Source organism: Gambusia affinis, linkage group LG07, assembly GCF_019740435.1.
Source record: "Gambusia affinis linkage group LG07, SWU_Gaff_1.0, whole genome shotgun sequence".
NCBI classification, from domain to species: domain Eukaryota; kingdom Metazoa; phylum Chordata; class Actinopteri; order Cyprinodontiformes; family Poeciliidae; genus Gambusia; species Gambusia affinis.
Window position 1 is genome coordinate 17623128 of NC_057874.1, and position 16462 is coordinate 17639589.

The window sequence follows — 16462 nt, forward strand, 5'->3', positions numbered from 1 at the left end:
GTGACACCGAGCTGTCGATAAGCATTAATCCTTGACCTTGTTTTTACCTCCGGCTACTGTAGGACCTTCTGATAGGTGAAGGTTGTTCCTGCAGGCATAACCTAGGGCTTAAAGAAACTAAAGGCACCATCTCTGTCTTTCATTGTCAGTATTCTTCTAAAATGTGCAACAATAGAACATAAATTAAATATTTATTATCAGAGGTGGCAGGGAAGATGGGCAAAACATCAGACTGCCTGTATTTTTAGTGAGTTTATTTCTACAATTGTTGCAGCAGAAATGTATTTTAATGTTTTACTGCTCATCAACTAAAATTCTTTTGACTTTTGCACATTTTTTGTTGTAGGCATCTGCTTTCAACAATGCTGTTTCTTTTCCCTGCTTTTGTGAAAAAAAGATAAATAACACTCCACTGTGCAGATTCTTAATTTTTTCAAAATTAAAACATTTGTCTGTTGACCAGGGAATTAATTTTTTTTATTTATCTTTAGTGTTATTGGAGTTATTTATCTTTGGTTAGACTTCAGCATCTTGCCTACTGCACTGTCACACCGAAGCTGTTTATTGAAGATGAATGTAACCACAGTGACAACATCCCTGCTTTGCAAATTGTCGTATTGAAACTGAGAGCATACAGAAAGAGACACCGCAAGCTCTAAAATTAATCTAATTGGAAAATTGAAAAGTAAATGGCCTTAGCACACTGGTGAAATTAGCTAAGGATATTATGTATGAGTAATGCATTTAAAAAAAATATATGTTAATTGTGAATAAAGATGGCAATACACCAAGTTGTTTTGAAACTACTACTTTTCAAGGCCAGAGTACCTTTTTGCCTTTCTTGCTAACTATTCCTGTACTGATGTCTGCTATCATAGTTTTATGAGAAAACAATTACAAAATGGACTCTGGGGCCACAGATGAGCTACGTTTTGATTTTCAGGACACATAACCCCTCAACCTCATTGATTTTATTGCTTTGGTAAACAGATACGTACCAGCAATCAGAGTTAAATCAGAGTAGGTGTTGTCAGCACCAGGATTTATGGTAGACAATGTTCTCTATGTGTCTTCCTCCCAGCTGTACGGACAGATTTTGTTTTATGTCAAAAATATACAAAAGTGAATAGTTTTGTATTCTGATCTTAAAACATGTTTTATGTTGGACTTTTTAATTTTTTCTCCCCATATTTTTAAAAAAATCGGTGGTAATTAAGATAATGGTTTGAATGTTTTTTTTTTCTATCTACTGGTACATCTTAAGGTAAAGGGTTTTTCATAAATAACTGAATACTTTCCTGCAATTTTCAAACATATATCATTAAAATGCTCATCCCTTAAACACGCCTTCAAAACATGTAGAAGAAAATGTTTTGTTAGTTAATAGAGAGAAGAAGCTGTCATTTCTTGAGTATTATTATATCACTGAGGCCGTTATATTGTACAAGCAGCATACAGCAGTGGTATAACACTTTAAATCCCTGTTGTTGCCGCTTCACGTCTGTCTATCTCTTATATAAATTCTGAGAGTAGTCCGCCGTTTGCACACCTCAAGTCTAAGAAAAGCGGACAGGATTACCTGCATGGCCACAAAGCAATTTTCTGCTGTGAATTGGGGTCAAACCCAAAACGTGCTTTATTCACTTAAATCACTACAACCGTGTACTACACGTAAGTGTTTCGAACTTGAACATGCAAAATAACATCATTTTTTTACATTTCACTTTCAGAAGAAGTAAGGGAATTAAACTAAATCACGTAATGGGTTAAAAATGGCTCATTATAATCTGTTTCAAGAGTATGCAACATTTAGACTATTTTCACAGTTTCACAGCAAGGCGGCTGTTATATTGCTCTCTTCAAACCCACCAGACTCCTTTAGAAAGAGTGATAATTTTACCTCACAGATCACATGGGTTGCATCTCACACAGAGGGAATCAGTCTTCAGATCTAAGCCATTGTGTTGGAAATCGGAGTTGTTCTGAACACAAATGATCTGTGAATTATACTGGCATTCCTTCCCCTATGTGCACATCAGGGTACAATTGTTTTTTATCAAAGGAACATTTTAACCTTGATGATTTATGGCATAATGACATGATGGGGGGGAAAAAAAATAAATGCTGTACAAGTCGACGTTTTTCTTCATAAATGTTTTGCTTATTGGGGTCTTTACATGAAATTCACACCAAATGTCTGTAAGCATTTGATTTTCACACACAAAAACACAAAGTTCAAGATATTTAACAAATTAATCCATAACCTAAGTGTGGTAATTGCATAAACTCAAGGGAAATTATTGGACAAGTTTATGGAAACATGTTAAATAGTTACAAATGCAGTGGTTGCTAATAGCAACTTCATGAGTTTCCAGTGTTGGGAACCCAATGCCTTGTATTCCACAGATGTAATTTTAAGTCATAAACTCTCCAAATCTTTAAGATTAAGTTTTTATTTTTTATCTCTGATTTTAAAGTTCTTTCCACTCTTTTACAATTGGATTGAAATCGTGTGATTGACTCGGTCCTTTTAGCCACTTCATTTTCTTTCTCTGCAATCAATTGAGTTTCCTTGGCTGTGTGTTCTGGATCATTGTATTTCTCAGTGAATTTCTAAAATGGCACTTTTTAAAGTCTGTCGGTGTGTTGATCCCAGACCCACACTTCTCTGTTTATATGGTGTCTTTGTCACTTGTCCTTCAAAACGTGAATGCTGACATCCTTTTTCTTCAGCAGTGGAGTTTTGTTTGGTGACTATCCATAGAGGCCTGTTGCTGTCCTGTGTATTGCATGTTGCATTCATGGAAAAAAAAAAATCCATATGTTCCAAGTATTTCTGAAACTTACTGCAAGTGGTCTTTGAATCTTGAGAAAGATTCAAAGGCCTTTGAATCTTTCATGGACAATCATTTTATCATTGTCCATGTGATAAAATGATTATCATTTTATCGCCTTTGTCGCAAATCTTGTGACAAACCGCTGGTTCTCGGTGTGGACAAATTATGTTCTCTCCACTTCTGCATTATGGCCTCAGTGCTGTTCACTGAAACATTCAGAAGATTAGAAATATGTCTGTAGCCAGAGTCAGCAGTATGTTTTGCAATAATATTGTTGCAGCGATCTTGAGAGCACTCTTTTCTCTTTCCTACGATAAGATGCTTTTGTGATACCTTGGTAATTGGAAAGCTGATACTACTTTGAACTGATGGGGAGCAGGATTGCTTTATAAATACTGTCAGCTGTTTTCTTGGCTCTCTGTGGCTTTTTGCTTTTTCCTTTGCTTAATGTGTCCAATTATTTTTTGATCGGGTTCCACTTTATTACACATTATGTAATTTGCTTCGATATCTTTGGGAATTATTTGGGTTATTTCCAATATTTGATGTGAATTTAATGTCAGTAGCCCCCAGTTAGAAATATATTTACGATGAGAAATTTTTGTCTTCAGTGCTTTGACTGAGAAGAATTGAAAACAATGCTGGATTTGCTGGTGTCTATTTAATGTTTATCGGTTGTTTGTATTTGGAGAAATGATACAAGACAAAATTTATACTAAATAATATAGCTTAAGTACAGTAAAATGCGTCTTGTGAATAAATCAGCAGTATTTCCGTGGAAGTGTTAATAAGCCAAGTTAAAACTGAATATTTCAAATTCAAACGTTACAGATCATAAATTTATAACTTGTAGCTGAAATAAAATTAGCATGTCTCCCAAACTATCGCATCTAAATGAGATGTTTTAGATTTTTTTTTTTACTTAAAAAAGGCAAATGATCTTCAGATAAAAGTAGCTGCATTAAGAGGTGATCACCTTCCAGGTGGCCAATTCCCCTTTGAAACTATTCTTCCTTCCTTAACCCACTGCAGGTAAATTTTCTGCAGAGCTGCGAGCCCAATGACTTTTAAATGGACGTCAGGATTTTGCATAACATTTTCTGACACATTATCCAACAGAGAAGAAGGGAGAAGGAAAGAAATTGCACCTGTCGGGGAGTTTGGAGCAAACAATGTGATGTGGTGAGTGTCACGGGATGCCGGTGGCGGTTCATAATGAATAATTAATCAGAAATTGCTTCACTGTGTTTTGTTTCACACTCTGTATTCGCTCATTGTCCATGTGATCGGCAAATGAGAAAATAAAACCACACTGAGGTCTTCTGTCTCTTCTTTATTGGGTTTGTCATGTTGTTTTCCTGTTTAACCGTGGATGTGAATTGTTGTAATAATGTGAATACTAAACGTTTATACATTGGTGAATTATTTGAGATATTGCATTGCTTATTAAACATCTTTATCTTTTCAACTGTGCTCAAAAGTGTTTGGCTTGCTTTTACTTCAAATTTTTATGTTAATTATATTCCTTCTGAGAGAGTATTCCAAATGTTTTTTTAATGATCATAAATTTTTTGTCTCACTTTTCAGTTGTTGTTATTTCTTCTTCAAATTTTAATTAGAATTTGACATTTCTTTCCACAGTTTTATTATCTTTGACTCTTTGAATTCCCCTAGAACAGTCTGGCAGTACACAAGGGCCCCCTTCTGATTCTCTCTGGTATTACACCTTAATTTTGTCTCATTTTAATTTTAGGATTTAAAACTAAATATTACATTAAAATGCAGTCATTGCAGAAAGGATCTTGATTACATAAGGGAACACACAATCTAAAAGATAAATTAAATAAAGGATGCACCCTGAGTGCCTCTCTATAAGACCAGCTTTTCTCTGTTGAGGATTGAGAGTAGGCAATTTCACAGATTAATGTGTTTGCAAATATAAATGGTTTTAAAGACAAAATGGCACAATCTTATGGACTTATTTCCTGGAATAGTGTTATGTCAAATTCTGGTATTCCAGTATGATATTAAAATAAATTCTCTTAATTTTTATGCAGATCAAAGATGAACACGGCTTCTAAGTGCCAAATGTGGTTATGTTTTCTGTAAAAGTGTACATGTGAAAATATATTTGGCATATTTAGCCTCTTTAAAGAGTAACAACACGTCCACTAAAGCGAATGCTTTTCCTGTTTTTTTATTAGGGTGTTTTACAATCTTTTGCAGCAGCTGTATTGGCACCGCTGGTAAAGATGTGTAAAAATTCAACATTTACAGCAATACCACAGTTTCAAATTGCACAGCCCAGCGCATGAAATAAGTGCACGTTTTTGATGAAAAAGTTATGTTTTTGTTCTGTTTTTTTTTTTATACGTGACACCTAATTACTGATTAAAAAAAAAAATCTTCAAAGCAGTAGTTTACTTTTCCATCTGTGACTTTCTTTTTCTCTTGGGTATAATCAACACTTCAAAATAAAAAAGGGTGGAAAATAAAATCAACTCTTCAAAATAAAAATGGCTGGAAATTAAAATCAATACATCAAAATAAAATATTGCTGGAAAATACACCTTTAAGCATGTTGATTTTTGAAAACCATAACAGCATTTCTTCAAATCTTCACGGTAGTAAGATCATTAAAGCTTTTCTTATATTGACAGACACAAAGTTATGTATGGCTGGTTAGCTCAGTTAGTCAGAGCGTGGTACTCACAAAGCCAAGGTCATGGGTTCAATCCCCACACTGGCCAGTTGAAACATAAAGTCTTTCAGTAAATCAACTCTTCAAAGTAGCAGGAGGCTTCAAATTAAACCATAATTCATGTTCATTTTGAAAAACTTTAGAATTTCACTGCTTTTGTCAAAATCATGTAAGTTTTTCTTACATTGATGTTAACTCAACAATATGTGTGGCTGGTTAGCTCAGCTGGTCAGAGTAGGGTACTTATAATGCGAAGATCATGGGTTCAATCCCCACACTGGCCAACTGAAATATAAAGTCTTCAGGAAATCAACACTTTAAAATAGCAGGAGGTTGTATATTAAACCATTATGCACATCGATTTTAAAATACTATAGAATATGAGCTCTTTACTCAAATCTTCATTGTGGTAAAATCATGTAAGTTTTCTTAAATCCATGGAAACTCAACATTATGAGTTACCATGTTTTTCAGAAAACCCTGTCCAGCTGGGGTTAGCTCAGCTGGACGCGGTGTGGTGCTAATAACGCTGAGGTAGGTGGTTCAGTTCCCTTACTGGTCAATGGAAAGATAGTGTTTCACACAAACAATACTTTAAAATTAAGAAGGGTGGAACACAAAATCAACACTTCAAAATAAAAATGATTGGAAAATAAAATAAATACTTCAAAATAAAAAAGGGTGGAAAATAAAATCAACACTTCAAAATAAAAATATGGCTCTGAAATAAAATCAACACTTCAAAATAATCCCCTCAGAAAGGACGAAGGAGAATCCGCGCTTTCTGATTGGCTACCTGTCACATTCAACAGGCTGCGTTAACTCTCCCAGTCGGGAGTTAACCCCTGATTTAGATCGGAGCGGCCACAACAATCTACCATAACACACCACACAATCTTAGAACGATCAACGTTCTAAGATTGTCGTAAGGGGAAAATGTATGTGTGAACTGATGTGTAGTGTGAACTATTGCATCAGTTAATCGATGTGCCCATCTTCTCTATTTAAATCTAATGATTACTGAAGGGCAAAATGGTATACAGATTTCATAATCTGCACTCTTTTGGTTGAATGCAGTATTTATTTATACTTTGGTGTTTTTATTCAAGTACAATTTTGTTAATGGAGACTGAGAATCTATTTTATTTTTATTTTTGGTTGTTTTGTTTATTTTGTTTATCAGTTCCAGTGTTGGGTGTTCTTTTGAAAATAAAGCGTATCTATCTTTGGCAGGAAATCGCATGCATTATTATGTCATTTCCATTAAATCAGTGTACAAAGGTCTTCAAACAATATTCTCATCTATCGCAATAGTTTTTGAGACAATTAATTGCTCAGCAAAATTTGCTATCTTGACAGGCCTAGGTACAGATATTGTGCGACACAGAGACATTTCTATGAGACCCTCTTCAAAATGGGAAAGACAAGTCAGCACCTAATTCAAATAAAGCAGTTGTTTGTTGATCTTTATGGGTTTAAAATGGCAGTAAGAAAATAGCAGCATGCCTTTGCAGAGAGCAATATTTTAAATGTTTAAAACATCAGGAATTGTTAGAAGCAAAGCTGGACTTTATAATAAAATACGGTGCTCTGCAAAGCACCGTATTTTATGCCACTCTGAATTTCTTCTCATTTATTATATTACTCTCAAAAATGTCAGTGTCTTGTTCTGAGATTTTATGTTATCAACTCAAGTTATAAGTCTTATGAATGGATTGCAACATTTTTCGCACAAGCTTATCTGAAAAGTGTGCCATATATGCCATATATATATGCCATAGCATACAGTCACCCAGAGTTTAACTCGCAATAGACTGCAGTTACAGACGTAAAGCACTGGGTGTGGGTCTCCACCAGCTTGGCTCCTTTAGAGAATGAAATCCAAGTGGATGGGATATTATTCTGTTTGAAAAGTCTTGGCACCCAACAATAATAACAAAGCTCCAAAAGTAAGCATGTTGCACTTAATCTGGTCACTGTTTAAATTCCAAATAAAGAAAATAGACATAGTGAGAAAGTCTCACCAAAGTTTTATTGTGAGCAGATTGGAAACTGGGTTCTTATCACTTTGTATTTTTTGGGAGTGTGTTTCGACTCTTTTACAAGATGTTGACTGTCAATTGTTTCTGTAAAAAACATTGTACTCCTCGTCTGCACAGACTGTCATTTTCTCGCTGTCTGCTTATAGTTTTTGTTCCAGTGTTTTGCCATCTGTACATAACTTTCTTTGCCCTGCCATCTGGAGTTACAGATTTTCATTTTACATTCTGTGCTGTCATTCTTATGCCTCTTTGTACGTTTAAAATTGTCGTTCTGTCATTGGTTCTTCGAACTCACATTTTTGTGTTTTGTCTAGTTTTATTTATTTAGAGGATCGTCACTAAATGCGCATGCTAAATACAATTATTAGGTGCACAAGAATAGAAAAAGTTCAGCCTCTCTACTCTGGAGGAAAGTCATTTCTTTGCAAGCCACAAGAAAGTCTTGAGGCCAGTTCCAAGTCCTTAACTTTAAATGAAGGACTTGATTTGATCAATAATGCAATATAAATTCATCACAATAAAAACATTAGATTCAAAATACAAATGTCTTTGACTGAACAGGCAGAAATTGAAACAGTACTTATAAAGCTTAAAAATATCCTCACGTTTCACATAGCGACATAACAAATTGTGTGTTTCTGTCATGGTATGTCATTTTTATTTATATATTGCAATACACTTAAAGTTACAAGTCAAAGAGAATGTATGTACAAAAATATAATTAAATCAATCCAGTCAAATAGACAAATTCAAATTTAGTTACCAAATTCCACTTTAATCCTAGTTATAAAGCAATAAATTCAAAATCAGTTTATAATGTGAGTTGATAAAATATTTTCTAGCTAAGGAAGCCCAGCCTCTTTCATTGAGTCATGAACTTTACAGCAATTCCTCATACTGAGCACACGCACATGGCGACAGGGGGAAGGAAGGACTTCTTGTTAACAGGAAGAAACGCCTAACAGAACCAGGCTCAGCATGAACAAAGAGAGAGCCTAAACTGCTATTAAAATAATCTCTCTTACAAAAATTTACTTTTTCTGTGTTTTTTTAAACTGTAAATAGTTATGTGTTTTTTATCTAAATTGAACAATTTTTTAATGCAGAAATAAAAACAATGGTTTTGACAATATATAGTGCTTTCACAAGTAACAGAAGCAGGCATGAATACTTCAATGTGAATTGTTTTCTCTAAAAGATGCTTTGTTTTTGTTTGCATTGATTATCTGGGTTTTGGGCTGTAACTTAACATGTCATAATCAAAGCTTCACAAATATAAATATCTGCTTGTTTTCACTTAGTTAAACAACCAATCAAAATGACATGGATTAGCCCTTAAGACAAGTGGATTTTATGTCTTTCTTCTTTTTAAAGCTGATTAGACAGCCATCACTGGATTATGTCTATCATTCGTTGTGTAAATTCGAATTTTGAACAAAGTTGGACATCATTGCCTTTATAATTTGGCATATTTTGTTTCTGTTTAACTACCTCATTATTTCTGTAAACAAAACAATGACCTTTTATTTTTTTCCTCTAAAGCCATAGAACAAAATATACCTTCTATTCATACTTTTCTTCTGCATCTTCACTGTATTTTGTGTCAGACGGAGGGATTCTGGATAGTTTTTGTTAACAGTTTATTAAGTTTAATGTCGATTCAAGAGATGTTTAAGGTTTATTGGTGAAGATTTTCAAGACGAAGTGAAGTCACAGGTGTTAAAGTCTAAATCATGTTCTAAGTCTTTTGGGATATCATTGAGTCGAATATGGAGTCATTAAATGTGTTTGAGTTGATTCCAACTCATACAATTCAAGTCCACACGTCCAGGGAACTGCAGCAATCAATAATGTAATAACCTGCCTGCCACTCCTGTAATAAGGTATTAGGGCCAAAAGGGTGATAACATTTCCCCAGTAATGTAATAAATTATTGGATTTTTTGGCTAGTATTCTGAAGATAATTTAAAAATGTAGGTCACATGATCTCTTCCTGGATTTTTAGCACATGTGAGACACTGAGATTTAAATACCAAATGAACTTCACATCCATTAATTAAATCTCCCGCTATACATGTAAAAATGTGTATAAATGAGCAAAAAAGCTTTCAACTCATTTGTACAACACAAGATTCTCCAACAGGGATTAAGTTAATTAAAAATACTGAATATGAAGTTTATGTCATATTTTTTATGAGCTTCACTGCAAAAAACTATTATTTCCAACAAATTCTGTCTTGTTAATGTAAGATGCTTACTGACTGCAGCTGCTGGATTTTATTTATTTATTTTTTTTTATGTTAACAACATGATGACTTATTACACTTCTAGCAAAAAGTTATTTCATTATTGGTTTAAAAATTTTATTACAGTATTGGCTTTATTACATTTAAAATGGCTGAGTAATTATGCTATTGGCAGTAATTATGTTATTGGCTACTACAGGGATTACAACATTAACAATGTTGGTTCTAATCAAAGCCATGAACCTAAATACTAACATGATGTCATAATACAGGATCATGTTTACTCCACCTTCATAGCAGCCAGCATAGGTCTCACATTCTCTGCCATGTTTTGAATTTTATTGTTTTGCTGTAATTAATTTCACGTATGATTCCATGTTGTGTTTAGTTTCTTATCACAAAATGTGTTTTCTACGCCTCGGTTTTAATCCTTTGATTGTTTTTTTCCTTCTGCAGTCTCCAGAGGTTTTATGCAGTTAGGTGTGTGCGAGCTGTTTTATGCAGATATTGGTTTTACAAAAATTTACATACAAATAGAAAACTCTGACAACTGCTACAATGATTCTTTAAACCCTTTTTTTTCATTCACCCATGCAATTTGAAATATGAGGCTTTTGCCCCCTTTTTCCACCTCTGTTTTACTGTCCTACTTTTTCTTTATTCAGCTGTCAGATGCCTATTTGCACAATAGATTCAGTGTGCCCAGTAGTTTGATACTTGAGTAAACTTTCTTTAGATTGAGAAGGAAAACTTGACCATCAAGTTCAGACTGGGTGTGACACATTTGTGTGTGTGTGTGTGTGTGTATTGTTAATGCCACGTCCTGGTCTTTCTGTAACTCTAAGAGCCTTGACACATTTTTCTTTTCCTTTTTGTTTACACAAATGCTTGTTGGCATGTTGGCTGCTGGGAATTTTTCAGTGAACATCTGCAACAGATAAGATTACACCAACGCTGCACTGTACCAGTTTTATTTGTGTAATGAGCGCATGAAGAACAACTGAAAGTATTCATTTTGACAGATCAGTCTTTCAGTTTGTTGCCGAAATGAAAGATCGAAGTAAGGATTTATTTTAAACCTGGTAGGTTTGCTTCTGAGACTTGTGATCTTCATTAGTCTTTCTTCTTTCTTGGCAGCGCTCCTGACCCTCACTGCTGTGATTGTGCTCCTTCTAATCTTTTTCCTGATTTCATTTGATGCACAGGAGAAGGCACAAAATGTTCTTGGTGAGATGATTTATTTCTATTCTTAAATCTTTAAAGCTCAGTAGTGATCTCTTGTCAATGATATACAATCTATTTTTAACTTTATTTTATTTCAGGGTACAATAAAATTATCTCAGAATTCACAACAGGTAAGTCAGAAATTCACATTTTGCTGCTGGCTTTTAAAACGAGTTTTATACTGAATTTGTATTAAAGTGGTAACCTCATTCTTTTTTTTATGTCTAATTTACGTTTTAAGGCACTGCTAAAGTAGTACCAAAGTGCAACCTTTCTGCAGTCTGTCCCTCGGACCGCTTTGCTTTTAAAATCTGGAGTGGAGCTGCTAATGTAGTTGGTCCAAAAATCTGCTTTGATGGTAAAAAGTATGTATGAATGTGGTCAGAGATTCACATACTGAACTGGCAAAAGCTGCTGTGAAAATCAATTTTCATCTTTGTCTCAACAGCATTATGAGTCACATTATGAACAATGTGGGACCAGGACTAAACATTGTGGTGGTAAACGGTAAACTCTGATTATAAATATAGAAGTCAGCAAACCGATAAGCTGTCTGTGTACAGTTATGATGTCTAAATGTTTATTGTTGATTGTTTTTAAAAGGATTAACCTGAATGGTTCAGTTTTATTTTTGCAGAAATACAATGCTTTGCAAAAGTATTAACACCCACTGATTTGTCATGTTACAACCGCAAGATTTTACTTGACAGATCAACACAGTGTAATTCATGGTTGTGAAGAGAAATAAATTCCAGATATTTTTTTACAAGTAGTGAATGTTTTATAGAATCAGATTTTGCTTCAGGTCTAGAGACCCAAGGTTGACTGAAATATGTGTGTAAATATGAATTTTCAAGTTTTTCTGTAGTAAGAGTTCGGTAGGATCCTTGATTAGGACAATATAATCCATGAATATTATTGCACTCAAGTCTAATAGGTTCCCTGTATTTAGCTCCGTCTTGCATCTCATCAACTCTGCTTTTGAAAAATGCATCTCTACAGAATGATACTTCCGCTACAATTCCTCATGGCGAGGGATTGTGTTCAGGGTGTGTTGAGAGCTTGAGATAAAACTCAGTGTCCATTTGCTGCTTGGGCCTCCATGACAAGCTGCTAATCATGCTATTTTTAGCTCAGCTGAACAACAGCCTTCCACTCAGAGATCTATAGTTTTCACTTCAGCCTGTGAGAGGGCAATAATATGTTAGCTAATATGTGTTTTCTACTCAGAGGAAGAGAAGAAGAAAGGAAAGGATCAAGTGACAAGAATATTAACCCTGTTTTTGTATACTTTGTCCACACAACAGATCACTCCTCACTGTATTTCTTTAAAGCAAACATCATTGTTGTTGTTTTTCTTCTGCTTATGATCTGACCCTTCATGTTTTATATCCGCTGTGGATTTGGTGTCACAGTCTGACTGAGGTAATTACTATCCCTGCTGGCCCACATAGCCAGACTGCTGTGGACAGGTACAGATGAATTAGATGAGTGAGATTAATTTAGGTGCCAGATGGTGGAGCGAACAGGGCTGAATTAGGCTTTGGTTTTTATCCACACATCAGTTTTTGCCTGCAGGTCAACCGGTTTAGTTTAGGTCTCATCTGACCAGAGTACCTCCAAACTTTAAACCAGACTGACGAAGACTTTTTTTCAACAATGACTTTGTGCCTGCAATATTTGTTAAGTTCTCTTGTCAACAAGTAAAAAGTCTTAATACAAAAATATAACAAAGTTTGCTGCACTTGAAAGGTTATTGCATGTAAAATGTTTGGTTGTACTGTTGTAAAATTGCCTGTTGCCCTGTGGAAGTCGTAGTGGTGAGAGGGAAATGGAGGTTGGTGCATTTAGGATGATAATGGCTTGTGGGAAGAAACTGTCCCTGAGTCTGTTTGTCCTGGTTCTAATGCCTGGCGGAGGGCAGCAGGTCAAACAGGTGGTAGGCGGGATGAGTGCTGTCTTTGATGAAGCGCTTCGCTCTCCTGAAGCAACAAGAAGTATAAATGTTTTTCAAAGAAGGCAGAGGGCAGCCCACAATCTTCTGCACTGTCTTGATCACTCTCTGGAGCCTCGTCTAATCTGCCTCAGTTCGGTAGCTGAACCATGTCGAGGTACGGTGGGTTAGGATGCTCTCTGTGGAGGATCGGTGGAAGGTTATCAACAGCTTCTGGTAGATGCCGATCCCTCTAAGCAATCTCAGGAAATGCAAATGTTGTAGCTTCTTGATAACATCCCAGGACAGAGGAAAGATTTCGGTACCCTGACTCACAGATGAGTATTTAACATAAATGAGCTGTTGTGTCTGTGCTAGACGCCATTAAGTAATGTCTTGGTATGTTGGTAATTGTGTTATTCTCTTTTCATTCTTGTAAGATGAAATAGAAAAAAACTCCCTGTTTGAAACTTGAAATGTGATTTTTTTAATCTAACTTTGCTTTACACTTCTCCACAACTTTATCCCTGAGCTGTCTGATGTGTTCCTTGATCTTCATGATGACGTTTGATCACTAACATTATCTACAAAATCGTTGAGGCCTTCACAGAAAAAAACATAATTATGCTGAGATTAAATTGCACACAAGAGGGCTCTATTTGCTATATAGGTTCATTCTGAGGGCAGTTTAAGTTTTGTGGGCAGTATAAATTTCCACACCGCAATATTTTAGATTTTTATAAGAAAAATGTTCAAATCATGAATCCTTTTCTTTCCACTTCAGTATAATGTCCCACTTTGTCTGAGTCCAGCACAAAAAAATCCCAATGAAATACATTGTAGTTTGTGATTGTAATGTGAAAAAGGGTGAAAAGGGGTATGAATACTTTTCTAAAACACTATATATTTCTTCAAGGCTTTCCAATAAAAGTCAAGCAGTCATTGTGAATGGTCTTTTTCCAACTAAATTATGAAATGGAGTCAAACAGGAAATGGCTACTTTAGCTCCCAAACTGTTTAATCTTGTGGCATCTCATGGTTGTATTCAGACAATTTTTTCCTCTACTGTAAATAAAATACTAAATAATTTAATTCAGTATGTAATATGGGTTTTTTTCTATCACAAATAGGTGAGAATGGAGTTGTAGAAAAGTTTGGCTATCTTAACATGATTAGTGGAAGTAAGTAATGACAATTTGTACAACACATTTCAAATGTTGAGCTTTATTGAAGCTCCAAAGTTTCTTTTTTCTCCAAATTTTAATTCTATATCAGACTCGGCAGTCATCTTGGCATACCTGAAGGAGATAAAACCAGGAATGATTGTGCTGGTGGCCTCCTTTGATGATGTAGCAACAAAGTAAGCCTGAATCAAAACTTTCCAACATTTAAAAACGATCCAGTGTCACAGAACAGTAACCTTTTCTGCTCATTTGTTGCAGGATGACAGATGAAATAAGGCAGATGTTTGTCGCGATGGGAAGCACTTTGATCGACTCTGTTAAGCAGAAAGACAACTGGGTGTTTGCTGGAAGAATGGGGATAAAAATCAAAAGCGTCTTTGAGCAGGTCAGTGGACCCTGTCTGTGTCACTTTATTTGTTGTATTTGTGCCAGTAAAGACTTTGAAAATATGCAGAAAAGCAAAGCAGAATACATAAAACAAGTGTTTTTCTCTTCCTGCCTCTGTTAGCGAGCTGAGAGTGATAAGAAAACAAACGTTTTCGAGGGATGGCCAGAGAGGGTGGAGGTGGGCGGCTGTTTCCCAAGAACCACGAGTGTCTAAAAGTTTTCATAAATAAACTTTGAAGATGTCCTTGGAAAAGACTTGAAGCTATGGAAAGTATTTTATTCTGCAGAAGTAAACAAACACTCTAAATGCATCCTCACCCTTCCTTACATAGTGGTCACTGCGGTGGGCAACCACTCAAAGTCCACATAAACCTTATTAAAAACATAAAAACATGAACCAGGTGGAAAGTAATGCTGGACACGTGGTGAATGTTTTGAATGTCCCTCTGTTGTACAAAATCCTTGCAGGCAAAAACAAATAATAATCAAATAAATAACAATCTGAATTAATTGTCAAAATCTTTATCTTCTCATTTTATACTTGGAGGATTGGAAAAAATTACCTGTCCAATGAGGAGGACATTATGCATCAATGGTTATGTTTTAGCAATACTGGAAATGAGCTCTTCCTGGAAATACTTGAACAGCAGCACCTGTTCCTGCATCAAAAAACAAAACCAAACAAACATACTTTTACTACTAGGCTGTACTTTTGAGATTAGTTCAATTTTGCTTGAAGCAGTTTGTTGTATTTTACTTATTTTCTATTTTTTCACTATGTAAGTCTGAAGACCTATAGGTGGCACACAGGAGCTTGGTCAAGTGAGCAAAAATTTAGTACCCTAAAGATTTTTCTCGGGACATGAATGAAGGATTAGGAAATAATAAACATAGTGATTCTCAGAAGCTGAGTGAGTATTTTCCTTAGTCGTACCAATAGGTTGGTGGTTTGGGTCATTTAGTGCTCAGAGGTTATTTGTTAAATTCCAGGGGCAGGCAAAGCAGCAGAGCTAAGAGGAACGAGTTGGAAGGGTGAAAGGAGAATCTAAGAAGACTCTGTAAACGCTAACACTGAGACCTCTTTCATTGTATTCAACAATACTAGAAAATGGAAAAATGTGTATGATAGCAATATTTTTGCAATACTTTAGTTTTTTTCCTTTTAAATATTATTAGTGTTGTGTAACATTCATCTAAATCCAAAATGTTTCATACCTTTGGCTGATGTAGGTTTTATAGCAATATTATCTTATTAAAACATTTCCCTACTGACTGAAAACATGATAAATGTTTCTGAGTGGAAACATTAGAGTCTTGGCTTGAATCTGTGGCTTGAGCTAAAGATTGAGGTGATGGCTGGAAGTCCTTCCAACCTCAAAGACTTCCTCTTCAGTATATAAAATCACAAAATTAAGACTACTGTAATAACAATAAAATTTGCTTTCAAGTGATTGAGGACAGAAATCATTTTTGAAGTTTCAGTTTTTGTTAAAATGTAAATAAAAACAGTTACTTTGTGTAATTGTGTTTTCTTAAATCATTTTGGGCTCATGTGTACCTGTTTCAAAACCAAAACACTTTTCTCACATGAGTGAAATGTGGGGACTTTTGAAAGGCCAAATGTTTAAAAATTACATAGAAAGAAAGTATTTAACGAATGTTTGTGTCACAAAGACAAGTATTGGCAAATGTTTAACATGTTGAAACTTCATCTTAAGTAGTTTTCACCTTCACAACAGTGATGATAAAATATAAGACTGCAAGGGACATTGAATCCCTTAAGGAATAGTTGGCATTATTATCCAGAAAAGACGAAACTCCTGATTGTGAAGAATCATCCCAGAAGGCTTTCAAACAGCTCCAGGCTGACCTGAGGCTGTCTCCGCTGTCTGTCTGAGACTCACGATG

The 16462-nt window shown here is 35.2% G+C and overlaps 1 protein-coding gene and 1 non-coding gene across 3 annotated transcripts; both read left to right on the top strand.

Moving 5' to 3' along the window:
• Positions 1-5513: 5513 nt before the first annotated feature.
• On the top strand, positions 5514-5587 carry trnav-cac. Its single transcript has one exon. It is a non-coding gene; the product is annotated as a tRNA-Val (tRNA).
• Positions 5588-10690: 5103 nt separating this feature from the next.
• Positions 10691-15581, top strand: si:dkeyp-67f1.2 (uncharacterized protein LOC556106 homolog). Of its 2 annotated transcripts, none has more exons than XM_044121258.1 (9): positions 10691-10886; positions 10964-11053; positions 11149-11181; positions 11292-11415; positions 11499-11557; positions 14114-14164; positions 14259-14343; positions 14423-14552; positions 14676-15581. In XM_044121258.1, exons 1-9 carry the CDS (start codon positions 10874-10876, stop codon positions 14766-14768), a joined length of 678 nt encoding a protein of 225 aa, XP_043977193.1. In that variant the 5' UTR covers positions 10691-10873; the 3' UTR covers positions 14769-15581. The 2 variants fall into 2 exon arrangements, with proteins under 2 accessions (XP_043977193.1, XP_043977194.1); XM_044121259.1 differs by having other exon boundaries at positions 14426-14552.
• The last annotated feature ends 881 nt before the right edge of the window (positions 15582-16462 follow it).

What these genes read in the sequence shown, in the direction of transcription:
- si:dkeyp-67f1.2 (XM_044121258.1), top strand. An exon ending in ATCTGCTTTGATGGTAAAAA is followed by an intron (nt 11,416 to 11,498) that starts GTATGTATGAAT and finishes TTGTCTCAACAG; the next exon opens with CATTATGAGTCACATTATGA. An exon ending in TTTGATGATGTAGCAACAAA is followed by an intron (nt 14,344 to 14,422) that starts GTAAGCCTGAAT and finishes GCTCATTTGTTG; the next exon opens with CAGGATGACAGATGAAATAA.